The 27,051-nt window shown below is 40.6% G+C and overlaps 2 protein-coding genes across 3 annotated transcripts; both read left to right on the top strand.

Annotated features, from left to right (window-relative positions):
- Window positions 1-874: 874 nt before the first annotated feature.
- LOC119917596 (polyribonucleotide nucleotidyltransferase 1, mitochondrial) lies at window positions 875-11,694 on the top strand. The gene is made up of 28 exons (XM_038737985.1): window positions 875-993; window positions 1,297-1,357; window positions 2,250-2,324; window positions 2,588-2,693; window positions 2,814-2,863; window positions 3,001-3,064; window positions 3,145-3,192; window positions 3,333-3,446; window positions 3,623-3,809; window positions 5,157-5,208; window positions 5,426-5,483; window positions 5,643-5,739; window positions 5,841-5,943; window positions 6,127-6,197; window positions 6,425-6,461; window positions 6,561-6,627; window positions 6,728-6,817; window positions 6,956-7,009; window positions 7,329-7,438; window positions 7,594-7,665; window positions 8,449-8,512; window positions 8,618-8,701; window positions 8,924-9,007; window positions 9,142-9,248; window positions 9,385-9,440; window positions 9,606-9,684; window positions 9,796-9,843; window positions 9,935-11,694. The coding sequence occupies exons 1-28, from the start codon at window positions 875-877 to the stop codon at window positions 10,088-10,090; spliced, it is 2,313 nt and encodes a 770-aa protein (XP_038593913.1). The 3' UTR covers window positions 10,091-11,694.
- Window positions 11,695-12,013: 319 nt separating this feature from the next.
- ppp4r3b (protein phosphatase 4, regulatory subunit 3B) lies at window positions 12,014-26,673 on the top strand. Of its 2 annotated transcripts, none has more exons than XM_038737984.1 (16): window positions 12,014-12,440; window positions 13,054-13,109; window positions 13,598-13,696; window positions 13,870-14,493; window positions 15,664-15,741; window positions 16,078-16,194; window positions 16,350-16,466; window positions 18,203-18,334; window positions 18,524-18,626; window positions 18,726-18,767; window positions 20,744-20,902; window positions 21,155-21,324; window positions 21,439-21,578; window positions 23,596-23,744; window positions 23,842-23,981; window positions 24,494-26,673. In XM_038737984.1, the coding sequence occupies exons 1-16, from the start codon at window positions 12,299-12,301 to the stop codon at window positions 24,596-24,598; spliced, it is 2,373 nt and encodes a 790-aa protein (XP_038593912.1). In that variant the 5' UTR covers window positions 12,014-12,298; the 3' UTR covers window positions 24,599-26,673. The 2 variants fall into 2 exon arrangements, with proteins under 2 accessions (XP_038593912.1, XP_038593911.1); XM_038737983.1 differs by having other exon boundaries at window positions 23,827-23,981.
- Window positions 26,674-27,051: the final 378 nt, after the last annotated feature.

Below are 27,051 nucleotides of genomic sequence, written 5' to 3'. Positions count from 1 at the left end.
CAAAGGCACATGTTTCAGTGATGTATGCATATAAAAAGTGGGAGGTGGTTGATCAAAATAATGACACTAGTAACACAAAATATCTAAAATATACAGTATCAGTGCTGACGACTGTATTATGAAAGTGAGGTGGTTGATAAATGTATTTATGGATGTTCTCACTAAACTGAAAGATGATCTTTGACAGGCAATCCTGACACCTGGCGGTCAGGATTTCAAATTGCACATTTAAGGCTGCTTTACCTTCTCTCATCTGCCAGTCAACCTTCAGAGACACGCTGAACATGGAGTTAAATGGGCAATTGAGTTATATTGCCTGTACAGATACTGAAATTGTTCTTTGAGTTTAAGTGTCACGGTATGAGCCGTGGCACTTGTAACAGCCATTTGCATCCTCGAAAAGAAATGACAAATATTTCACTTTAACAGGCAAAGACTTACATATAACATACAACGCATGCATCTTGTTAAAGCATCTTTAACAAGAATGTTTAAAGGGGCCAGAGACAAATGGAAAAGATAATTTAACGTGGAGAATAGATAATCTGGTTAATTCTTCCTATATCCCGTAACGTTACCTTTTTTACCAACAACTTAAATAATTTAACAATTTCCCTCGCCACAAATAAACTTATGTGTTATCTATTAGACTCCTCGTATTTTAAAAGCAGCTAAAGCGGAATGGTTGCGTGTCAGGTGGTACGGACAGTTTCGATGTTACACACTACCTCGGTCGGACCAATCAGAGGACGCGGCTCTAATACGTAATTCCGTACATGTGACGAACTGACATGGAAGCCCTCACGCGCACATCATAGCTGTAAAGAGACTGTTCTCAGATAATTTTCTTGTTTTGTTTTCGTGGTCTTTAGATATGAGGTATTTGCTCCGACTGGGGCATTCGTTTGCCCGCCTCCATGTCCGTTTATGTCACCATAGTGTTTACAGCAGCCATGCAAACCCACGAAGACTGGGAGTGGACCTTGGAGAAAAGTGAGTTGACATTCCAGCTTCCATTTACCGGCAATAACTATTAACGAGTTAGGCATTATTTATTTATTTATTTATTTTTAACTTATGATGCTTTTCTGCGCCCGCTGTCAAAGTGTATCTGTTGCTTTGGTGTCCTCACTTTTACTGATGTAGCTCATCACCAGACCCAGACCAGCCAACTGGGATGTGTTGGTTTTACGTTACAGAACACAGAATTACGTTGGTAGCGTGACTGCATGTACATATGACAGTGGTTTAGTATCTCAGACATTTTCATGTGTTGTGGTCTTGTTGTTTTGGCAGGAAACTTGAGATCTCTTCAGGGAGGTTTGCTAGATTTGCTGATGGAGCTGCTGTGGTACAGGTACAGAAAAAATGTCACAACAAATAGGTGCATGGTTGCACCTGGAAGTTGCTCAATGTTCCCCCTTATCCATATTTGTCCTATATGTTTTTACTTTATTCTACAACATTTCCATGTTGTAATATTACTATCTATTGCATGTCTGTCGGGCCTAGAAAATTGGTCCCTTCTCTATTGCTCTTCCTGAGGTTCCTACTCCTTTGATGGAGCCGTCCCATATGTGACGGGTCTTAGGGATAGAGGATAATATCATATGTTGTACAGATTGTAAAGCTCTGTGATTTGTGATTTTGGGCTTTGAAGTAAAACTGACTTGGCTTGACTTGACTCAGTGCAAAATATGTGTCGGCAGATTAGGAAATGTATTTGCTCAAATTATCTGATGTAACATTATCCTGACGTTTTCCGATGAGGGTGTTTTTATTTATTTTTGTTAACATTCATAAGGCTTGTGTAAAAAATGGCTAGATTAACCCACCAGGGAGCCTTTGACAAAAATGACTACTGACTCTTTTTTGGAGCACATCTAAAAACAGGTTGATAAGAGGGGTAACGATACAGATGTGTATATTGCTAAACAACTGCCCAGTTAATCAAAAGAACACAAACCAGTTGACACATGATATGGACACATATGGCCTATGGGACCTTGTGCAGTTAGCCAGCTTTTTCCAGTTGGTAATCCAACGCTAGTGCAATAGAGCTTGTGTAAATTAAAGTTTTGTGGTGTGTAGTGTGGCTTTTCATCGCTAAAAATATAGTGACGAAAACCTTTTCATAAAAGAAAAGTGTGCTGTAGGACTAAACTGGGCGCTCCCAGATGTTTGATGCTATGTATAATGCTTTTATTTGTCTTTTTGGTAACCCGTTCCATTTCTGTTTCTTTCTGAAGCTGGGAGAGACCTCTGTGATGGTGACTGCTGTGAGCAAAACCAAACCTTCTCCATCTCAGTTTATGCCTCTTGTGGTATGTTCTCTAACTTTCTTTGTTTTTAGACTGTGATTGTGTAGTTTATCGCACTCATTCAGGATTTTTCTTGTTTTGTCTTGTTATATCTATATATAATGTAAAAGTATTTGGTAGATGAATCATTAAGTAGATAGAAAGTGTTATCCAGCCTGTCATCACCCGCCGTTTGTGACTCTAAAAAGATGACCTCAGTACAGTAGTGCATTGGGGTAACATGTTTCTGGGTTGTCTAGTGAATGAACATTCATTTTGATTGACAGGTTGACTACAGACAGAAAGCGGCTGCTGCCGGTCGAATCCCCACTAACTATTTGAGGCGGGAGCTGGGCACCACCGACAATGAGATACTCACCAGCAGGCTCATAGGTGAGATGATAAGAATGTGTCTTGTTTATATGTATAACTGATGTAGGCGGTGTGTACTGACTGTGAATGCCTTTAACTCGAGTGATTTGACTGACAGTTCCTCATGTTTCTGTTGCTCAGACAGGTCTATTAGACCACTGTTCCCTCCAGGTTACTTTTATGATACTCAGGTCAGTTTAAAGGGGTTCTCACTGTTATGGGATAATAAGTTTGCCCTCTTTTGCTTTTTGAACAAAGATGATATTAATGTGTTTCTGACACCGATTTCTTATGTGTATGTGTGCGGTTATGTCAATGTCTCCTGAAGGTTCTTTGTAACCTGCTGGCAGTTGATGGTGTCAATGATCCAGATGTGCTGGCTATTAATGCAGGTGAGTTATATTTCAGCTATTCATGTTTTCCACAGAGCAGAGTTTTTCATATCCTAAAACAATAATTTCTTTCATTCCAGCTTCAGCTGCTCTGGCCCTGTCTGACATCCCCTGGCATGGACCCATAGGTGAGGAACACAACAGATTAAGGCTTATTCACACACTTATTGAATCCTAGTTTTAACTCCTCTATTCAATTTCAATTCCTGGAATATATTACTGTACACTCGTTTTAATCTAGCTCGGGACTGCTCGTGTGTTTTTCCAGGTGCTGTGCGTGTTGGCATGGTAGATGGAGAGTTGGTGATTAACCCCACTAGGGCAGAGATGGCTTCCAGCAGTCTTAACCTCATTGTGGCTGGGGGCCCCAGCAGTCAAGTGGGTACGTTGACAAACACTGTAAAACTCCCAGCAGAAGGTCAGTTGATTATTTACTGAAAACACTTTGACTTATACATGAACCATTTCATAGTGATATAAACTAACAGCTGCTTATAAAGCAGTAGCAAAGTGGTAGCATCATACAACACTTCTTTAATGCGTCTCTCTGTCCACCAGTGATGATTGAGGCGTCAGCTGAGAACGTGCTGCAGCAGGACTTTTGCCATGCAGTGAAGGTGGGAGTCAAACACACCCAGCAGATCATACACGCCATCCAGCAGCTGGCGCGAGAACAGAAGGTCACCAAGCGCACCCCAGTCAAGGTCTTCTCAGCCCCGACTGACATGGTGGAAAATGTTCGGCAGTAAGACCAGAGATGAAACAGTTTTCTGCAGTTTAAGAGTGATTTAGGTGACAAGTGAAGTTTGCTTACGTGCAATACAAGGAGAGTTTTAGCTATATTAGTAGGAATTGTGTATAAAATGGTAAAACATCAGTATAGCCCTGGGACTGTATTTAGATTTAATTTCCAGAATAAAACAAAATCACTTTCAAGGATTATTTTTACTGAATGAAATTGTCTGTAAATTAGACAAAGGCTTGCATTATTCAGAAATGGGTTTACCTATAAAACACTGAACAAAATTATAAACGCAACACTTCTGTTTTAGCCCCCATTCATCATGAGCTGAACTTAAAGATCCATCCACCTCAGAGGTGTGGCATATCAAGATGCTGATCAGACATCATGGGTATTTCACTGGTGTGCCTTAGACTGGCCACAATAAAAGGCCACTTAAAAATGTGTCAGTATCTGGTGTGACCACCATTTGCCTCACGCAGTGCAACACATCTCCTTTGCATAGAGTTGATCAGGTTGTTGATTGTGGCCTGTGGAACGTTGGTCCACTCCTCTTCAATGGCTGTGTGAAGTTGCAGTCAGGTCGAGACCCTGATGAGGACGAAGAGCATGCAGATGAACTTCCCTGAGACGGTTCCTGACAGTGCAGAAATTCTTTGGTTTTCAAATCGATTGTTTCAGCAGCTGTCCGGGTGGCTGGTCTCAGATGATCTTGGAGGTGAAGATGCTGGATGTGGAGGTCCTGGGCTGGTGTCGTTACATGTGGTCTGCGGTTGTGATGCCGGTTGGATGTACTGCCAAATTCTCTGCCAAACACCTTTAGAGATGGCTTATGCTAGAGAAATGAACATTCAATTCATGGGAAACAGATCTGGGGGACATTCCTGCAGTCAGCATGCCAATTGCACGCTCCCTCAAAACTTGCGACATCTGTGGCATTGTGCTGTGGGATGGAACTGCACATTTTTGATTGGCCTTTTATTGTGGCCAGCGGAAGGCGCACCTGCGCAATACCGTCGGATCAGCATCTTGATATGCCACAACTGTGAGGTGGATGGATTATCTCAGCAAAGGAGAAGTGCTCACTGACCCAGATTTTGACAGATTTGTGAACAATATTTGAGACAAACAGGCCTTTTGTTCACTTAGAGAAAGTCTTGGATCTTTGAGTTTAGCTCATGATGAGTGGGGGCAAAAACAAAAGTGTTGTGTTTATAATTTTGTTCAGTGTACTTACAAACTTGATGAAGCAGTATCTGAGCTTGATTTCTCAATAGTAAGAGACAGAAATAGGAATAATGTTGTTTTAGATGTTAGTAATGACTTGTTTTTACCTTTTCTTCCTTACAGATTAGCTTCTGAGAAGATCTATGCGGTTTTCACTGATTACACTCACGATAAGGTAAAGTCGGACGTCTGTTGTTGTTGACTCAAAGTTATCTCTGTGTGTTAGCCCTCTCTTACCACCTGGCATGGCCATTTTGAACCCATTATAATGAATATGTATATTAAAGCATTTTAAATCACAGGTGTTTCTCTTCTCAGTGATATGACAATGTTTATGTTTTTTAGAAGATTAACTTATTTCTTGATCAATAACAGTAATAATCTTACCGTAGATTTCAAGAGATGAAGCTATCAACAAAGTTCGACTAGAAACTGAAGAGGACCTTAAAGGTAGATCAGCTTCAGTATTGCTTGGAAAGAATTTTAAGTTAGGTGTTTCAAATATTGTTGCAACCGCCTTCACAATAATATATTTATATTTATTACGTTTCAATTCAGTTGAGCCTGTCTGTTAGCTGAACAGTGTCACTTGATGTCTTCCATGTCTAGAAAAATTCCCACAGGCTGAGCACTTTGAAGTCATTGAATCCTTCAACACTGTGTGCAAAGAAATCTTTCGCAATTTAGTGCTTAATGAGTACAAGAGGTAAACACCGTGGCACCATGGCAAAATGAATGTATTTTCACATGACACATGAAGAGCCTTTGTAATTGAGGCAAAAACGTTTTTGATTTTGCGTGTTGTAGATGTGATGGGAGGGAGTTGACTGCTTTAAGGAACATTTCTTGCGATGTCGACCTCTTTAAACCACTGCATGGCTCAGCTCTGTTCCAGAGAGGACAAACACAGGTAGGTACAGCACAGGAGGGCCACAGAACCTTCATTTGAAAGGTGTGTTTTGTAAAAGAACTGATGTGTTCTGCACAGTAGTAAAGGTTTGACAATGATTGCAATAGCAGGAGGAGGCCGACCAATTAGGTCCACTCTTTCAACAGAGAATGCTCAGTTCTTATCCTCTTCCTTTTGCTGTAGGTGCTGAGCAGTGTCACATTTGATTCCCTGGAATCCAGTGTCAAAGCAGATATTATCACCACAGCTTTGAGGTAAAATTATCATGACTACTGGTATTCACACATGAAACCACACATTAATACTGTTTACTTCATCAGGACACTTCACATAGTGTTGGTCCATTCTCCACATTTTTAGTACTTTCCTGTCTATATCTGAATGCCATTTCACATATTGTATTCTCCTGAGTGGCAGCCTAAATTATTCACACTGTCATAAATCTCTCTCTCCGGTCTCTTATTTCATTTTCTTTTTGCAGTGGCATTAAAGACAAAAACTTCATGCTTCACTATGAAGTGAGTGAAATCTTGATTTCATTTTTAAATTCACATAGATTATTAGATGTGTGATTCTGTATCCTGTGAATTTAAAATCAACCTTGCATTTAATTTCAGTTCCCTCCATATGCAACAAATGAGATTGGAAAAATGGGAGGCATCAATAGGAGAGAGCTTGGACATGGTTTGTGTGATTTACTTGTATTCAGTGTCCATTAATGACCACCAAAGACTGTGTGGATGTGGAAGTATTTGTTCATGTTTGTGTGTTTGTGTACTCCCAGGGGCCCTGGCTGAGAAAGCTCTGAGACCAGTCATTCCTAAAGACTTCCCTTTCACTATCAGGGTCACTGCTGAGGTGCTTGAATCAAACGGTGAGTGTGGTGATACAGTTTTTTTTTTAAGGTTTGAAAACAATGCAGTCCTCCAGGAAATGTGTTCATTGTTTGTCAGGATGTCTCAGAGTCTTTATTTTCTTTACTCTATATTTCCATCTCTTTATCGCCTCTCAGGATCCTCTTCAATGGCTTCAGCATGTGGAGGCAGCCTTGCGCTGATGGATGCAGGTACCAGAGTGGGAATGCCTGAAATAGCTCTTTTACTGTTGATAATGCCTATAGTAGAATTGTTCAAATGTATTATTTTTACTTAACTTTACTCCGATAACCCAATAAAACAGTCAATTCTATCTAGGATTTAAAATTAGGTTGTATGAAAAGTATGTGACTTTTTTTAGTTTCAATTTCAAAGAGTAACCCCATTATTTAAAGATGGATACATATGATAAAATATCTAGATGTGATTTGCACCAGTGTTTGCATTCACATTTAGTTAAGTGCAGTTGTGTGGTAATATGCATAATATGTCCAAATCTGTGTCTCACAGGTGTGCCCATCTCTTCCGCTGTGGCAGGTGTTGCAGTTGGCCTCATCTCCAAGGCCAACCCAGAGAAGCCTGCTGAGATCCAAGACTACAGATTACTAACTGATATTCTGGTACAGACAGTACAACTGTAGCTGGTTGTAACCATTTATCACTACCAAATGGAAGTGAACGTTTAGTTAAGCAATACAAATCCCCAAAAAGGAATAGTTAATGTCCCTAGTTAACTATAGTGGATGTTGAATGTGAACTATTATTTTCTAAACAGGGGATAGAGGATTACCTTGGAGACATGGACTTCAAATTGGCAGGAACAAACAAGGGCATCACTGCTTTACAGGTACTGTGTCTGATAACTCATAGCAAGTGTCTAAAATATATTTTTAGGCTCACTCTGGAGTAGAAAAGGGAAGGAAAACAAAATAAATCTACCTGAAAAGTATTATTTCACCTGGCCCAAACATTAAAGAAGAGACCAGGGCAGACTTCAATTTAAGATTTTCTATTCATGAATACATAAAGTTTAATTTGAATTATAAGATACTGCTACACTGTGTTGAATCATTGTTACAGCCAGCCAAACAGGATCTTGTTTAGAAAAAGAACCACTGAGGCGGATGTGCCTCAGGAGGTAGAGCGGGTTGCCCATTAATTGGGAAAGGTTGGCGGTTCAATCCTCGGCTCCTCCAGGCTGCATGTCAGAGTGTCCTTGGGCAAGATACTGAACCCCGAATGCGTGAATGTTAGTTTCTGTTTGAGCACTTAGCACTTAGGCTCAGTGTATGAAAAGACTAGAAAGAAGCTATAAAAATACGGAGCATTTACATTTGACTGGATGGTCGTCAAAGGGACAAAGAGCCTTAAGCTGATGATACACAGAGCAACTTTTAGAGCAATCGTGCAGGGCAACGTTGCCATCAATGGTAATGAGTAAAGATTACTACTGTAATCTCCTTCCCCCATCACTCACCCAACCTCCCAACACCGCCGCTATCCGTTCAAAACATAGTCGGACTTGCCACCAGCAAGATTGCCCTGCAACATTGCTCAAAAAGTTGCCCCGTGTATCATCAGCTTTAGACTACATTGTCGCATATTTTACAAAACTTTATTTAACCTCCAGGCTGATGTGAAGATCCCAGGTTTGCCTCTGAAGCTGGTCATGGAGGCTATCCAGCAGGCCACAGGTAAGCTCAACTGGCAGTGGAACTGAACATTTTACACTAAAGAATAAAGTCTGTACATATTTGTTGTGGTTTGATGGCCTTTCTTTCAATATTATTATGTCCCAGTGGCAAAGAAGGAAATCTTGGGCATCATGAACAAATGTATAGCAAAACCCAGAGAGACTAGGAAGGAGAATGGACCTGTTGTGGGTAAGTTTGGTGTTAGAACATAAAATATATTTTCAAGGAAGGGGGACACGCTTGGTTAGAGTTGAACATGTGTCTCAGAAGCTTAAAAGGAGCATTAAGTCTGACAATGGTGTGAAAAGTTTTCTGATATAATTTGTGACTATCTGTAAGACTAGTGGAGCTAGATACCTTTTTTTATTGTGTATTGATAACTGATGTTTGTGAGTTTCATTCTGTCCTCAGAAAATGTCCGGGTGCCTGTTTCTAGACGAGCACGCTTTGTTGGTCCAGGCGGCTATAACCTTCGCAGGCTACAAGCTCAAACAGGTAAAGTGTGTAATCTAAAATTCATATTTTAACTGACTCAGGAAACCAACAGCTTTGTCAATGAAGTTTGTTTTTTCATAATACAGACTTTTTAACAGAATTTTGAAACTGAAGTTTTGGTTTCTCTTCTGAAGGTGTGACAATAAGTCAGGTGGACGAGGAGACTTTCTCTGTGTTCGCACCAACACCAGGAGCCATGAATGAAGCCCAAGACTTCATCAGTGACATCTGCAAAGATGACGTGAGTCTTCACCTGTTTTAAAAAAGCAGAACATGAATGAGTCTGACATTGATCGGAACATGAGGCTGTTTGCATGTAAATTCATGGCTGTACGGTAAGTGCATGAACATATGTGTATTTCTGTTTCGTGTTGCAGCAAGAACAGCAGCTGGAGTTTGGTGCTATCTACACTGCCACCATCACTGAGATAAGGTAATAATAATACATTGCGATGTTTACTGTCAAACAGTGTTTGATGCCAGTCATTAGCACTCAGTTTAAACAAGCACAGTCAAGAAAATCACACTGTGAAATCAAGCTAGCAGCCCCTTTCAGCATTCAAACAGATTCTGAAGCCTTTTTCATGCTCTGCTTCAGGGACATTGGTGTGATGGTGAAACTTTATCCCAACATGAGTGCTGTCCTGCTGCACAACTCGCAACTAGACCACAAACGGGTCAGTAAATTTGCCTCTGCATGCTGTTTTCCTGTGTGTCCATGTTTCTATGAGTGTTTGAGAATTACATCACCACTTACAGGTAGTTTCTTTTGCATTTTCCTCTTTCAGATCAAACATCCAAGTGCCTTGGGTTTAGAGGTGGGACAGCAGATACAGGTATGTCAATAACTAAAGACTGTATAGTCAAAATTAGCCTGCTGTGTTTACATTGTGGGCTCATTTTCTCTGACTGGACTTATGCTAACAGGTCAAGTACTTTGGACGGGACCCAACAGATGGGAGAATGAGACTTTCACGGAAGGTGCTCCAGTCTCCTGCTGCAACTGTTGTTAAGACACTAAGTGAGAAACAGAGCATCTCCATGGTTTCAAGCAACAGCCACACGACCAGCACCGATTTGTGACACACCAACAGACTAGATTGTGTTACAGAATAGTCCTACCAAACCAAGCATCAGATCTTGTCACAAACTGGACCAGTGCTGTACATAAAGAGGTTGTGGATATGGATGTGATTCAACTGGAGCACTGGGGTGAACTGTGCTTCAATGAATGTACACAAACTGAGAAGAACATTTGGATTATGATGAGCAGGAGACATGTGTTAGAAAATTCTACATGTTTCATTTTTAAATATCCCCTTTCATGGTGTCTTGTTTTGCCACCTGGAGTAACTTTGACAGAATCAGGCAGTAAGAGGATTTGCTTTAAGTTTCCTCCAACACAGTCACCTAGCGGTTTTACCTAACAAACAGTGCAATCTAACAAAGTGTTTCTTATTCAAATTTCATCATACTGCCTCTTCTGGTATGGAACTTCCATATTTGGTGTCCACTATGGCAGTGTATCCTCCAAGCTGCCAGGATCAAGATATGGACAAAGAAAATTGTTTTTGTAATATTCCCTTAATGTTGTGTTGCATTTACAGTATGTGTGAGTCATCTGTAAATAAGTGGTTGCTTTGTGGTGTTGAAATTCACAACCATTTCCAGTAAAGAAATACCATGCACATATAAGGAACCAGACTCTGATCTAGCCCAACATTCAGATACCAGATGTACAAAAAAAGCCAACAACAGAATGCCACAAATTGTACTCTTAGTAGAGAAAAAGGTCAATATAACCAATCGAAATGATAAAAAACATAGTTAAAGCAAAATTTTAGACTACAAAAGCCAGGTTGCACAATAGGAGGAAGTAAAAATGCTATACAATAAAATGGATAATGTGTTGAATGAAAAATTTGTAATTGAAGACATGAAATGATTCAAAAAAGAATATTACCCGATCTGACGGCTGGAGCTACTTTATACCAACCAGTGAACAGGCAGTGATCCAAACTATTTTAAGCTTTAAGCCATCTTCAACCCACCCACCCTGGCGCACAGCTAGTTGTTGTTGTTTCACCTATGTAAAAAAAAAAAAAGGCCGTCTTTGTTGCTGGTTCAAATGGGGACGTACACAAGGACCTCATCACCAGTTGTAATACCCATGAAGACAACATGCTTGACATAAAAACATCAACAGCTTGATAGGTGCAGGGTTAAGGTTTCAGGGCTCCTAAATAATCTGGTGGTGAGATTTCCTACACCCATGAGATGTACAGCCCTGAGGCTCGGGAAATACCCATTGCTGTGTCACACACTGCCTGGATTTGGTTGGAATTGTTTACATAAATAAGAATTTAATTATTCAGGCCTCTGACAGAATTTGTGGTTACATTTAAAACTCCCAACACCCTAACCTAAATATGCGCCAAATTAATATGTCATCTCCATGGGGTAAACATTGAGACAATCTGTTAATGTATACGCTTTTCCAAATAGCATCTGTTGTTAACTGGAAACTTTCTGAATAATACAACAGAACAGAAAGAGTCATTTGCACTGTCCAGAAACGGACCCCTTTGGGCAGGGAAAGTACAGTGTGTACTGGTGTTTCGTTCTTGGCTGGAGGGCATTCAGGATGCTCAATATCTGTAACGGTACCAATAAACTGTGTGTGTGTGTGTGTGTCTCTTTGGCTTATTAGTCTGATGGGCAAGTACATAATTTGTTTAAACTATGTAGTTAATATAGTACCGTATTTTAATGGTTATTAATTAAAAACCATCTGAAAGAAAAGGCAGTTATCGTCATGTCTACCTCATGTCATCTGCAGGTACCTGCTGTTGCTGTTACATTTCGTACCTTTAGGTGGCGCGTTGTAGTTGTGCTGCGGTCATTGCCATTGGATGGTGTCGCTCGGAGGAGGAGACCCCGCGGCAGTTAGCGCTTGATTGACGTCGAAGAAGAAAAAGAACACAAGATCGGATTACAAGATGGCGGTCTGTGGACGTTAGCAAGGAGGCCGTTAGAGTTGTTGTGTTCTCAGTAAATTTTACTTCTCGGTTTTGGGCCTCCACTTTAGTTGTTTCACATCGGGAACGTAATATGTTTATGAAATAGCTACCGATACACTTTGCCGCCATTGTGAACTTCACTTAGACGTGCATGTTTTATAACATGCGGGTGGAAACAAAGTTAACAGGTCGAGGGTAGGAAAACACCAGACGGGGTGAGGTGATAGCTTGTTAGCAGCCAGCTAGCCTGCTAGCTCCGACTCGGTTAACCATGTCGGACACTCGGCGGCGAGTGAAAGTATATACGCTGAATGAAGACAGGCAGTGGGACGATCGGGGTACCGGACACGTTTCGTCTACCTTTGTTGAACGTCTGAAGGGAATATCATTATTAGTTCGGGCCGAATCAGACGGTAAGTTCCCGGTTAGCATAGCCGCATTGACGTTACGTTGGCTAGCATTAGCATGCTAACCCCTGGTTGTTCGCACAGAATGCTTTCATTGGCCAGTATGTATACTTGCTTAATTTATTGGGCTTGCTGCTTTACATTTGCTGCACTATTTGGAGCCACTGGTTTCAGACTGTGAACAACAACAGCACTCCCTGTAGACAAACGGCAATAATTTATTGAATAGCTGGTGCTAGCAAGCTCGTTGGTTTAGCAGGCGACGTGATCTCAGTAGCATGGGGGCCTTCAAAGTCTAGTCTTAAACGTACAAACTCGTTATTGCTCAGCATAGTAAATGATTGTGTGTTCATGTACAGATCATAAAAAAACTAAACACTGGATAAGGCTAGCGGTATGTTATAAACTCCGCTGTTAGCTTTCACTTTGTGTTGTTGCAACACTGTTTTACTCAGCATTACACATTGTCTATTATTTGACGTTAAATGCTCTCTACCAGGCAGAATAATTGGCCTTAATCTTCAAGAATTGGTTATCAAAGTTGTCATTTGGCAGTCTTTGTTGTTGTTCATTCGCACTAGCTAGAAAGTGAAAAGTTACCCAGGTCTTTGTGTTTTAGGATCACTTCTATTGGAGTCGAAGATAAGCCCGAATACTGCATATCAGAAACAGCAGGTAAGAATAGATCATCTGAGTCTGGATCAGCTACATCTTCTCACACGTTGCCTCTTTCAAATTCACTGTATGTCAAAATCAGAGTATTACATTTTAGTAATTTCAACATTCAGACTTGTTGCTGGACAATTGCTGCTACAGTGATGCAATGCAGACAGTGGGAATCAGAATCTGATCTGATTGTAAACCTGGAAACCAGTAATAAGCAGGTCACATCATTAGTGAATACATATGAAAATACATAAACAATTTTGTTACAGAAATTTGGTTAGAATAGATTTGAGCCAAATATTTCCCTTGCATATTGTAGCAAAGTGACCTCATTCATAATTTTAAAGGACTTGTTTCCAGGTTTATACATTTACAGGCATGAAACCGCTTGTATGCGTTAAACTAATATATGAGGTTGCAACCATTTTTAGTGTGTCCTGCTAATATGATAAGCAGTTCTTTGTGTACAGTTTGATGTTTCTCTCTCCTTCTTCCAGGATACGCTGATTGTTTGGTCGGAAGCAGATAATTATGACCTTGCCCTTAGTTTCCAGGAAAAGGCTGGTTGTGATGAGATCTGGGAAAAGATCTGTCAGGTATGGTCCAGTTCTACTAAATTTTGTGCATTGTTTTAAAAGGTTTCTTTACTGGGCAGTACTCAAACAGTAGTGAGACCTTTTACTGACACTACCACAAAAAGCAAGATGCAGTACGTTGACACTTCTAGTTTAATTCTTCACTTCATATCTTCCAACTGTTTATTGCTCAGGTTCAAGGCAAGGACCCTACCCTGGACATCACCCAGGACCCCATTGATGAGTCGGAGGAGGAGCGCTTTGAGGAGATTCCAGAGACAAGCCACCTGGTGGAGCTCCCTCCCTGCGAGCTAAGTCGGCTGGAGGAGATCGCTGACCTGGTTACCTCTGTCCTGTCTTCACCCATCCGGAGGGAAAAACTCGCCCTGGCCCTGATGAGCGAGGGCTACATCAAGAAACTCCTGGGTCTCTTTAGAGTCTGTGAGGACCTGGACAACAGGGAAGGCCTACATCACCTCTATGAGATTGTCCGTGGTGTCTTGTTCCTCAATAAAGCTGCCCTCTTTGAGGTGATGTTCTCTGACGACTGTATCATGGATGTAGTGGGCTGCCTTGAGTATGACCCAGCGCTGGTTCAGCCTAAACGGCACCGGGAATTCTTGACCAAGACAGCAAAGTTTAAGGAGGTGATCCCTATCACAGACTCTGAGCTGCGGCAGAAGATCCACCAGACCTACCGGGTGCAGTACATCCAGGACATCATCCTGCCCACACCATCTCTCTTTGAGGAGAACTTCCTGTCCACACTCAACTCCTTCATCTTCTTCAACAAGGTGGAGATTGTCAGTATGTTGCAGGTAAGGATCCAAACCAGGTAACTTGTATTACTCTTTAAGGCCATGATTATCATCGTGTATTTGTCTAATGGGGCATTCCATACCAAATTTACTTGCCAGCTGAAGAAGCTGCCGTGGAACATTTCTGCATGTGTTTTCCCAAATCTACAATCAGTTGCAACTGACAGAAGTTAGTTTGACAATCACAAGAGAACCTGTCCTCCCTGTGGTTCTAGACAGTAACATGGCTCATACTTGATTATCAATGAATAACTGAATTTCCATCATTAAATGTAATAATTTCTTAAGGGAAATGTAAAATGTTTAATCGTGTGGAAGTTCGATTTATCTATGTATCTAAGTAAGACTTATAGCAGTAATTTGAATCTATAATGTGTTGTGATAATCTACCTGTACATGTTGTAATCAAACAATGCACGTGGCCAGGGAAAGGGGATAACTCTGTTTATTCAATCGTAGATCAAACATGTGTCAGGTGGTCTTGTAAAATTGGGGAAACAACAGTATAAACTGGAAGACAATCCAGGCACTCCATAATATAAGTTGTTGAAGCATGTTAGCTTTGTTAATGATTTTGCCACTATAATAAATGCTTTTTAATATTTCCGTCCCTGTTATATTGTGCCTGGATTGCCTTCCAGTTTATCCCAATGTATATGGACACTCTGGAAACTTTCCACAAGTCCACAAGTTAAAGATGTGTCTGTGTATCAAGTTTTGTAATGTGACGACTGACCCATTAAAAATATAAGATAATGAACAGTTTTTGAAACGGTTTTGAAAATTCAGTGAATGAGTTAAATGTCCATTGTTTGGCTCGTCAGTAGACTTGAATATGGAGCTTATGTGAGCTGTGTGTTAATTGTAAATAATTTGTACCATATAATCATTTTCATGATGCAAACAGTACTTTACAGGCCAATCATTTCATATTTAAGCGTTCAGCATTATTATATTATTATTATATTATTGTATTTCAGGGCTAATGTGAAGAGAAGTGACTCTCTAATAATCATGGGTTTCTCTGTGTTTTTTTGGTTCTTGTTGCTGCAAAATCTGAATGCAAACTGTCCTAGATTAATTTTTGCCATCCTCCCTTTTTTCCTCTTTGTATTGTAGCCTTTTATTTGTTCAGTGTCTTGATTCTAAACACTGTTTCCTGTGCCACAGGAGGATGAGAAGTTCCTAACAGAGGTCTTTGCACAGCTCACAGATGAAGCCACAGAGGACAGTAAAAGAAGAGAACTTGTAAGTCCAAGACTTGTCAATTCTCCAGGCCAGTTTGTTGTTTTTTGTGGGAAAATGTAGAAACCAAAGGATGGGCACTATTGTAATGTCTGGAAATGATTAATTCTGTTCTCCCATGCAGTTTTCATTTATTCAACTTTGGAAAAAAGTTTACATCCTGAAATGGAGAAAATTACAGTTTGAGACTGAACCAGAAATTTTTTTTCCCACTGCTGCACAATATCACAAATGAAACTATGTTTGTGGATAGTATTTTTGAGTGACCTTTAAATATTGCCTTTAATGTGTCAAATGCCGATCAGCCATTACATCTGTTTGTCCTCCTCTACTCCTCAGGTGAACTTTGTCAAAGAATTCTGTGCTTTTTCACAAACGTTGCAGCCGCAAAACAGAGACGCTTTCTTCAAAACGCTGGCAAATCTAGGCATTTTGCCTGCTCTTGAAATAGTCATGGTATGTTCTAGGCATAATTTGGGTGTGAATGTTGTTATTTGGTTGAACATACTCCATATTTTCTTTGCCTATGAATGGTCAACTGGGGGAGTATTTTGTGTGTATAGAATTCTCTCTGTCTTGGTCTTCAGCGTAACTATTTTTCTCCTGTTCAGGGAATGGATGACCTGCAAGTGAGGGCAGCAGCTACAGACATCTTCTCTTACCTGGTGGAATTCAGCCCCTCCATGGTCAGGGAGTTTGTCATGCAGGAACCACAGCAAACAGATGACGTAAGCAGCTACACAACCCTGTCAACAAGCATGCTTGCACTTTGGTTTGGTTCAGTCCAATATTGCATTTATAAAATTCTACATAAAAAAAAAAAAAATAAATAAATAAAAAAAAGGTTCCATTTAGCACAGTATTGTTGTGACAAATAAGTGAACAGAATATTTGAATTATGTACCGTGCTCAGGTTGGTTGATACTTGTATGAAATGTTGTGTACTGCAAACATACCGTTAAAGTGTTTCCCTCATAGCACTTTTATAACTCTGTGCTGCATCAGTTTTAAACATAATTTATATGCACAAATAACTGAACATGGCAAGAAGCACTAAAGGCTCTTAGACAGGGTGCCCGTGGGGTCTTAAAAGTATTAAAGTCTTAAATTTCATATTCTAAAAATAAGGCCTTTAAAAATATTAAATTTCATTAACAAAGTATTAAATTCCATTTACAAAGGTCTTAAATTTTGTCTTGTCTTTTTGTAGGATTAAATAAATGGCGTAACGTCATAAATAAACCCTTTTTGTCTGTGTGACATTACAAATTACTCTGTTTGGTGTGACTTGGATGTTATACAGCAGTACAGGTAACGTTACTGTTTAAACTTTATGTCAGTGTTTAGCTTTACGTCAGTGTTTGCTAACATGCAGTTTAATGTGCATTAAACTTACATCATCCAAATGCGCCGATAACTGGGAAGAGGAAAAAACAAACCGGAGCCCAACTCCTTATCCCCGCTGCTTTCAAGTCAATACTACTGTATTTCAAGCAGCCTTTAGATGCAAAAACAGAACAGGATGAATAATCACTGAAGCAATTGGCTTTTACAAAGGCATATTAGGCTATAACTCAAACTGCACCATTTATTTAGTATTTTTGATTTCACACCATAAGAGTTTTTAGTGCAATAAAAGCATTTGTAAATATGTTATGGAAAATGGCTTGCAACAAGAAATGTTAAAAAAACAAAACAATGAAAATGCTTTGAGAAGTGTTCTGTTTGAATCGTCACCTGAATTTTATGTTTGACTATATATAAATAAAGACAATTCTACCATAAATTGGTGCAGAAAATGTCTCCAGGATGCAGGAAATTAAGTGTTTAATGCTCAACGTTTTCTAGGGGAGGACCCACAGACCCCCCATTTATATTTCCGCATTGAATATTTCATTAAAATATCTTCTTCTCTTGTTCCTGTGAACCCAATATTGTGAATCCTGCATGTCAGCTAAGTGTATCGTCACACCCCTAACCTGAACCTTTATGTCCCCACCACTTCTCAACACAAAGTGACGTCCTTGATTCATTTTATGTTATCAAAGTACAAACACACCCCAAAAAGTATATTGTATTAAATATGAATAAAATGTCTTATTTAATTCAGATACTTTGTAAATAATTCTCTCGAGCTTAAAATTCATACAGATTTTCCATTATACAACAAGTGAAGTTGGCATTAAATTTCGTCCCAGGTGGTATTTAAAAAGGTCTTAAAAATTTAATTTGGAGAATCCTGGGGGTACCCAGTGCTCCCAATAACTTAGTATTTGTTATACTGGCCTTGATGCCGGTCAATAGGTCTATCACTGTTCCAGTAGGATTAGGGGTGCTTTCCTGTGTCATGCAGAGTTTTTGTTGAATTCCCCTTTTAATCTGAATACACTATTAGACTGAAACTGCATGATTTTGACTGTATCTTTCGCTGTGTGTGTGTGTGTGTGCTTTCTTTTGTTTACAGGATGTTCTGCTGATAAATGTTGTGATCAAGCAGATGATTTGTGACTCTGACCCAGAGTTAGGAGGGGCTGTCCAGCTGATGGGTCTGCTCAGGACGCTCATCGACCCCGAGAACATGCTGGCTTCCACCAATGTAAGCAGAACAAACACAAAACAAGAATTTTAATGGAGATCAGCTATAAAATTCTGTATTGATGGCCAGGATCATTTGTCTAACTTAAATCTAACTTGCAAACTAAATTACAAACCCCTGTTTGCTTTGTCCAACACTAAAACATCAACAGCACTTATCAAAGCTTCTTGTTATCGTCTTCCTTTTTAGAAAACTGAGAAGACAGAATTTCTGAGTTTCTTCTACAAGTACTGCATGCATGTCCTAACTGCTCCTCTGCTGGCCAATACTGCACATGACAAAAACTCAAAAGGTGAGCTGAGGACAGATGCCTCACATAACTGCACTGGGGTGATTCAGACTGTTAGATAAATAAAGATTTGACTGATTGTTCTGTGTCATGGCCTTTCAGATCTGCAGGAGGGATCAGCTAAGATCAACCCGGTCTGTCCAGGTGGGTGTCCAGTAACTTAACATCAACCATTAGCCAGCCAAAGTCAAAAACTTGTGCACGTCAGACCCTCAGTTCGTTTTAGTCACACATTTATTTTCCTGCACCCACCAGAAAAGGGTGAAATAACTTACCACTACCTCCTCATAATGGCTTAAATGATGCATTGGCTGTGTTTTTTCTACCTTATATGATGAAGAGTTACTATAAACAATGTTTTGTCAACAATATAATTTTATATTCTTATATTCACACTTGCTTTAAATTGAATAATGTGTTTTGGAAAATGGCAGGACTGTAAGGTGCAGCTTCATGCCCCTTTTGGAAATGTTGTATTGTATACAGGTGCTGGTCATATAATTAGAATATCATCAAAAAGTTGATTTATTTCAGTAATTCCATTCAAAAAGTGAAACTTGTATAATTTATACATTCATTCCACACAGACTGATATATTTCAAGTGTTCATTCCTTTTAATTTTGATGATTATAACTGACAACTAATGAAAACCCCAAAATCAGTATCTCAGAAAATTAGAATATTGTGAAAAGGTTCAATATTGAAGACACCTGGTGCCACACTCTAATCAGCTAATTAACTCAAAACACCTGCAAAGGCCTTTAAATGGTCTCTCAGTCCAGTTCTGTAGGCTACACAATCATGGGGAAGACTGCTGACTTGACAGCTGTCCATAAGACGACCATTGACACCTTGCACAAGGAGGGCAAGACACAAAAGGTCATTGCTAAAGAGGCTGGCTGTTCACAGAGCTCTGTGTCCAAGCACATTAATAGAGAGGCAAAGGGAAGGAAAATATAGTAGAAAAAAGTGTACAAGCAATAGGGATAACCACATCCTGGAGAGGATTGTGAAACAAAACCCATTCAAAAATGTGGGGGAGATTCACAAAGAGTGGACTGCAGCTGGAGTCAGTGCTTCAAGAACCACCACGCACAGACGTATGCAAGACATGGGTTTCAGCTGTCGCATTCCTTGTGTCAAGCCACTCTTGAACAAGACACGGCGTCAGAAGCGTCTCGCCTGGGCTAAAGACAAAAAGGACTGGACTGCTGCTGAGTGGTCCAAAGTTATGTTCTCTGATGAAATTAAATTTTGCATTTCCTTTGGAAATCAAGGTCCCAGAGTCTGGAGGAAGAGAGGAGAGGCACAGAATCCACGTTGCTTGAAGTACAGTGTAAAGTTTCCACAGTCAGTGATGGTTTGGGGTGCCATGTCATCTGCTGGCGTTGGTCCACTGTGTTTTCAAGGTCAATGCAGCCGTCTACCAGGAAGTTTTAGAGCACTTCATGCTTCCTGCTGCTGACCAACTTTATAGAGATGCAGATTTCATTTTCCAACAGGACTTGGCACCTGCACACAGTGCCAAAGCTACCAGTACCTGGTTTAAGGACCATGGTATCCCTGTTCTTAATTGGCCAGCAAACTCACCTGACCTTAACCCTATAGAAAATCTATAAGGTATTGTGAAGAGGAAGATGCGATACGCCAGACCCAACAATGCAGAAGAGCTGAAGGCCACTATCAGAGCAACCTGGGCTCTCATAACACCTGAGCAGTGCCACAGACTGGTCGACTCCATGCCACGCTGCAGTAATTCAGGCAAAAGGAGCCCCAACTAAGTACTGAGTGCTGTTCATGCTCATACTTTTCATGTTCATACTTTTCAGTTAGCCAATATTTCTAAAAATCCTTTTATTGTATTGGTCTTAAGTAATATTCAAATTTTTGGAGATACTGAATTTGGGATTTTCATTAGTTGTCAGTTTTAATCATCACAATTAAATGAAATTAACATTCGAAATATATCAGTCTGTATGGAAGGAAGGAATGAATGAATGAATGAATATAATATCCAAGGTTCACTTTTTGAATGGAATTACTGAAATAAATTAACTTTTTGACCAGCACCTGTATTTGTGAAGTCCTGGTGTGAAAGTAGCTTTGTTTTTTTGTGTAGACAACTTCCAGACAGCTCAGCTGCTGGCACTTATCCTGGAGCTTCTGACCTTCTGTGTGGAGCACCACACCTATCACATCAAGACCTACATTATGAACAAAGACCTGCTCAGGAGAGTGCTGGTGCTAATGAACTCAAAACACACCTTCCTTGCTCTTTGTAAGTCCCCACATTCACAAATGGTTCACACACACCTTTCTGCTAACTTGCTTTTCTTTCTTTCAATGTTCTGTCAATGGTGATCCTACTTTATGAATGAACTTTTACCAAGTATACAGTCACGGGGTTTGTACCATACCCGAGTTGTGGATCTGCTGTATGCATCCAAGCTCACACCAACAACACACGCAAAAGTAAATGACTTTATTTGTGCTATTACTGTAATTAAGTTATTGTTTATTTTTGTCCAAGGTGCCCTGCGTTTCATGCGCAGAATCATTGGTCTGAAGGATGAGTACTACAACCGCTACATCATCAAAGGCAACCTGTTTGAGCCTGTCATTAATGCCCTGCTGGACAACGGCACTCGATACAACCTCCTCAACTCAGCCATCATAGAGCTCTTTGAGTTCATTAAAGTGGTGTGTAGACAAACTAAACAAAGCTTTTATTAAGTGTTCATTAGTATACGGTGTATGCGTGTGACACTGTAAGTAGGTTGTTTGTGATTTTTCCACTATGTCTTCTCTTTCCAGGAGGACATCAAGTCTCTCATAGCTCACATTGTGGATAACTTCTATAAAGCACTTGAATCCATTGAGTACGTCCAGACTTTCAAGGGCCTGAAAGGCCGGTACGAGCAGGAAAAAGACAGACAGAGTCAGAGACTCAACAGGTCAGTAGACTCATTGGACACAAAGGTCAGATCATCCCTTTTTTACCATATGCCTTACGACAGCAAACTGCATTCAGCTATGCTAAAAGCAAAGTTTACCTAGTCTGTTGCAGGCCACACTGTGTCCTTTGTCATGGTTAAAAAACTGAAATTCATAGAAATGATGTCTCATCCTGACCTGGAGCATCTACTGATCAATTCAATACCCGATATGTTATGAGCCAGTAAAGTTTGGCACAATACGAGATTAATAAATCCCCATTTTTGTTGTCTTTGCCACCATCTTGCGTGGGGGTGACAATTTTGTAAGATTCTCTGCTTTGTTTGGGAGCCTGAGGTATGGAAGAACATCAAAACGTTTTAAAGAAATAACAGTGTTTAAATTTAGACACTTAAACTTTTCGTCCAGTTTATTGTTCCTTTTATTTGTTTTAGGGCTGTCCCCGACTAAGGATTTAGATAGTCGAATCAGAATCATCAAGTCCTGCCTATAGTCGAATCATGTGTTTTTTGTGCGTGGAGATTACAGGCAGGGGGGCGGGGGGGTTACACACTGTAGCTCTGCTTTAATCTTGAGAAGCTGCAGAGCTGCAGTCTCTTTTCATTCAACTTACACTGTAAATTTCCAGCTAAACTGAGGTGCGCTCTCTCGCCTGTCATTCACCGGTGCAGAGTTTTACGTGCATTAATGCTGCCGACAACTGCATGCACGTCGCGGTTCCCAGCAGGTCTATTTCAAGTAGCCGGCTATTTAAAAACGATAAAATATTCTTTATGTGGTTATGGTGATAAATTATCAGACAGTCCTACGAGATGCGGACAACTCGGCACAACATGTGAAGCTGGAGCTCCGTCTCTTCAGCAAGCGTTCCTCCACTGCCACTGCACACATACACGCTACGCCTACACATCCATCATTGTTTTAAACCAAACTGAGACTAAACTATACAAACACTAACGATATCGCATTAGGGGTGTGAATCTTTCAGTATCTTTCAATCCTTGGGGTCACGATTCATTTCCAAATTGATTCTTAATGCATTAGATAGGTGTGCTAATTTCTGGATCTACTCCAGTCTGCTGTGTGCTAAGACAGGCAGTGTAGCAAACGATGGCATGGTGTGAGCATTTGAATTATACTACAGTTCTTTAATTTTGCTTGGGGAGCAATATTACTGGGGATCAGCTATTTTGACAATAGTAGTTTTTCATGTAAAAACATTTCATGGTTCCTGCTTCACAGATGTGAAGATTAGCTGCTTTTCATTTTAGTTAAGTTACTTTAGTCAGCTGTAATGTGGCTTTTGTGTGGCATAATGGTAACTGAAAGTATGGTGTTTGCTGTCACAGAGAAATAAAAAGTCCCTATTGACGGTCATACATTACATGTCATGACACATGCAGAGTGGATGTAAAAGTGGTCATTCAACTTATGTGTTGCGGTGAGGAGTTTGAAGTAAAATAAGTATAATTAAGCAACCCACTATTGGCAGCTGACCTCTTATTATTCGCCAGTGTAGTTTTTTAACTTGCGAGTGCTAATTGTGGGCTCTGTCCGAGAGCTAACGTTAGCTGCAACTGACTAGCCAATAGGCAGCCACACTGCATGCTGCAACTGTGTTTTACAGAAGCCTGAAGGGACACATGGCAAGTTAAAGTTGCCAGCAGCGAGAAGAAACCACACTTAGACAAAATAATTCTTAGAAGATGAGAATCGCAATTCTTAAGTGAATCACTTTTTTTCCCCCCACCCCATATGTTGCATACATCTATACAAAGAAAACATTCTCCCCTTCCCTCCAACACTCTCATGCATACACACTGCCTGCCCTGCACACCTGTTCCCTCCCACGTGCCCCAGACACACCTGAGATCTACACACTGAGTGCACACCTGTAGTCTAAAGAGATGTCATACCTGTTGTTTTTTTTTTAATTCCCAGTTCCCACTGCTCTCTCAGGCATCAAGGATTTATTTCTGAAGATAACTGTACTTAATAACTGTACTTCCCCTGTAGATATCGCAGAGATGCACGGTCGTTGGATGAGGATGAGGAGTTGTGGTTCAATGACGATGACGACGATGATGATGGTGAGGCTGTGGAGAAGAGCCGGATGGAGGATGACTTCTCTGACAGTTACGGCAAGTACATGGAAGCCAAAAAAGGTAAGTTGCCCTAATATAACTGTATCTTCCTAAAACTTTGTTTCCGCAGATTGCAAGAGCCCTGTAAATTTGATATTTAAAGTCTCTGTTACTGCAGGAGCTGCCAACGGAGCTAACGGTGCCAACAATAATGGGAAAGCTGCTGTAATCCCACCTGCCTCTGCAGCCGTCACTCCAAACAACAGTTCAACTTCCTCTGTCAAAACAGTTGCTCTTCCTGCCACACCGGTCGTAAAGGTAATGCTGTGAAGTTCAGATCCTGATCATGGATCACCTTGTTTTAATCCGGTTATTTTGTGGTGTTTATGTTTTGAGGACTGTGACGACTGAAATGCAGTCTTATTTTGTTCCACATCATGTTTCTAGTGTTATCTCGTTTGAATGCTGTCCTTCGACACTGCAGACAGAAGTACACACTTCATACCACAAAGACCTGATTTTCTCTCTATCATGTTATTCGTCATGGTAATCATGTTTTACACTGTCCAAAATTTCACTGACTCTAATGCTTACAACATTACATGTTGAAAGGAGCTCCCAGTAGCCTAATGGCTAAGGTAGGACCTTTGCTGCGAGTCATATCCCTCCTTTCTCTACACAGACTGTCAAATAAAAGCAAACAGAGAAGGATCGTGATAAACAAGCATCAAACCTTTCCATTTCTTCCTCATAGAGAAATGAAAACTGATCATGATGGACAAACGGCTTTCACTTTCATTTTTTGTTGTTTCTCTTCTTGTGTCTCTTAGACCGCTCTGGTTGGTTTGGTGGACTACCCTGACGATGAGGATGAAGAGGAAGAAGATGAGGAGGAAGAGCAATCTCCAAGGAAGCGGCCCCGTCTGAGCTCTTAAGGCTAATTGTCCTCTGTTTGGTCGTGGTCGATGGACACGGAGTCCCTCCCATCCTCCCTCCTCTGGTCGTCTCATTGGTCCTTGGCCTGCCTGTGCCACTTGTCAGTCTCACTGAGGAGACGGGCAAAGACGAGCTCCCACCTCACTCAGTCCCTCCTGATCTCTGCTGCTCTTTTCTCCCTGAGTGGAAGGAGATGGAGAGCTTCTCTTTTGGATAGGAAGACTGATCAGTCTGTTCCATCAGTCCTTTGATTTTTACCTCTTCCTTTTACCAACAGCCTCCTCTAGGAGATCCCAAAATCTCCTTTCTTTCTCCCGAGGAGAAACTCATTGACTCTCTGCAAACTCATCTCATAACACTCTCATGCTCTCCCAGTTCTGACCTCCTTCTGAACATCTTTCTTCTCCTCATCCATCCATCCTACCTACCGATTAGAGAGGCTGTGGTGGAAATAAAAGTGCCAAGGCGGTTCCCAACTCTGCTCTGTTGCTTAGCAAGGAAGCGGCGGTACTAGAGCAACCACACAGGAACCCTCACCTGAGCTCATTTGAACTTTCCCTTCCATCCTTCTCGAACCTGAAACCAGTGAGCTCCAGAGACAGAGGAAGCCAGAACACAACCAGCCAGTGAATGAACTGCTCCGCAGGCCAGTCAGGCTAGCAGGACTAGCCGTCATAGATATAGAAAGCTTGACTGGCTGAAGTAGTGTGTGCCACCCTGCCACAGAACTGTTCACTTTTGTCGGGGATAGAGGGATCCACACAACAGAAGAATTAAACAAAATGTTGAGACTAGGGAGGTGACAAATGACAAAATGTACCAGGATTAAAACTCAACAGTAATGAGGCTTAGACCCAGAGGAGCAGGACTCAAACCTTCAAAAGCCATGGCGTCAGTTTGGCCGAGGCACACACAAAACACACACTCAGACACGTCTCACACACAGGACTGCGTTAGCCAGAAATCCTGTATTTCATGACTTTGTTAAAAAGTACTGTACAAATGTTTTTTTTTTCTTTCTTATTTTTAATCATTTGCCCCAGATCGGATTTTCAAAGGGGAGAGAGATGCCTACCTACCTGTGTGTATTTTTGTTGTTGTTGCACAAAAGGTGGGGTCGCTGTTCACCCTTTCAGTCCAGTTCATTTGATTCAATGTAAAATGCAGAGAAGTTGCAAATGCTGGTTTTAAAAATAACGTATTAAAACTGCAGTAAAGTCATTTTTGCAGCCAACATTTTGAGGATGTCTGGAGTTTTGTATTTTAGTGGATTTAAGAATTTTAGTGGCTTTGTGACGCACACATATCCCAGTCTTTGGTGACAAACCTGAGCTGTTGGTGTGCTTAGAGTAGATTTAGTGCGCTTCAGGAGGCTCAACTCTCAGCACCCTTCTCTCAGACAGATCTCAGGTTCAGAATTCAGTTTGCATCAGAAACAAAAAGCCACCCACCGTGTCTGTGCACTCTAACACGGCTGGCTGGTGAAACGTCTCACAGTTATTGCTGAATGGAGGAGGATTCTAGTGAGTTATAAGGGGCTTGAGGTGCCTGGGGGGCCTTTAATCCCAGTTTGAAGGTCCAGAATGTTCAGCACCAGTTGATCCGGGTCAGAAGTCACCTTTGTTCCACAGTCTACGTCTAATGTTAAGTTTTCTTTGAACCTGTTCATAAAAAAAAAAAAACAAGTTGAAGGGAAACTTTTTCTTTTTAGATATTTCAGTGTCTGATTGAAACATTTCTCGTGTTGCATCTTCTCTTCTGGTCTCACCGCAAGAAAACTTGAGAGGCAGGTGAAGGGACTCAAAATGCTAGATTACAGACTTTTGTCTGAGTTAAACTACGAACAGCAGGGTCGAGCTCAAGTAAAGTTATTGACGATGTGCTTTTCAGGATTTCACCAGTACATGAGCAGCGGTGTGTCTTTCCTCCCCTGTAAGCGTCGCCCCAAAACATGACTGTTTTTGCTCTCCCTTGATGAATTTGTACCAAGTGCATTTACTACCACTATCCATTCTTAACATTTGTATGAATTTATTTGATAAGTTTTGAAATTAAATGTGACCCTGACATTGAACTTGTGAATCTAGCTTTTTTACTGATTTGGCAATTGGAGCTAAAAAAATTCTTATTGATCTACTCCTTTGAGTCCAGGTGGTTGTATTTTATCAAATCAAAACTACACTCAAGCAATTTCTGATATTGGATATTACTGAGTGGAATCATAACTGAATACTATTTGTGGAAATATTAGGATTCTGCAATTTCTTGAAATAGTCGCTCTATTTTTCTTACTCTAAGAAATTTAACAACAAATATAGTGTGTCCTGACATTTTTGTATCAGGAAGTGACTCATGCAGGTTGTTCTGTACTCAAAGTGCTGCAAATACAAATAAGAACACAAGGTAATAAATCCAAACAAAAGCCCTTTTTCCAGATTAAATCAGAATAGTT

This window comes from Micropterus salmoides, unplaced genomic scaffold (assembly GCF_014851395.1).
Source record: "Micropterus salmoides isolate LMB-PRFRI ecotype aquatic unplaced genomic scaffold, ASM1485139v1 Ms_hic_scaffold_22, whole genome shotgun sequence".
NCBI lineage: Eukaryota > Metazoa > Chordata > Actinopteri > Centrarchiformes > Centrarchidae > Micropterus > Micropterus salmoides.
Note: the sequence above shows the minus strand (reverse complement) of the source record. Positions and strands in the feature narration are given on the sequence as shown.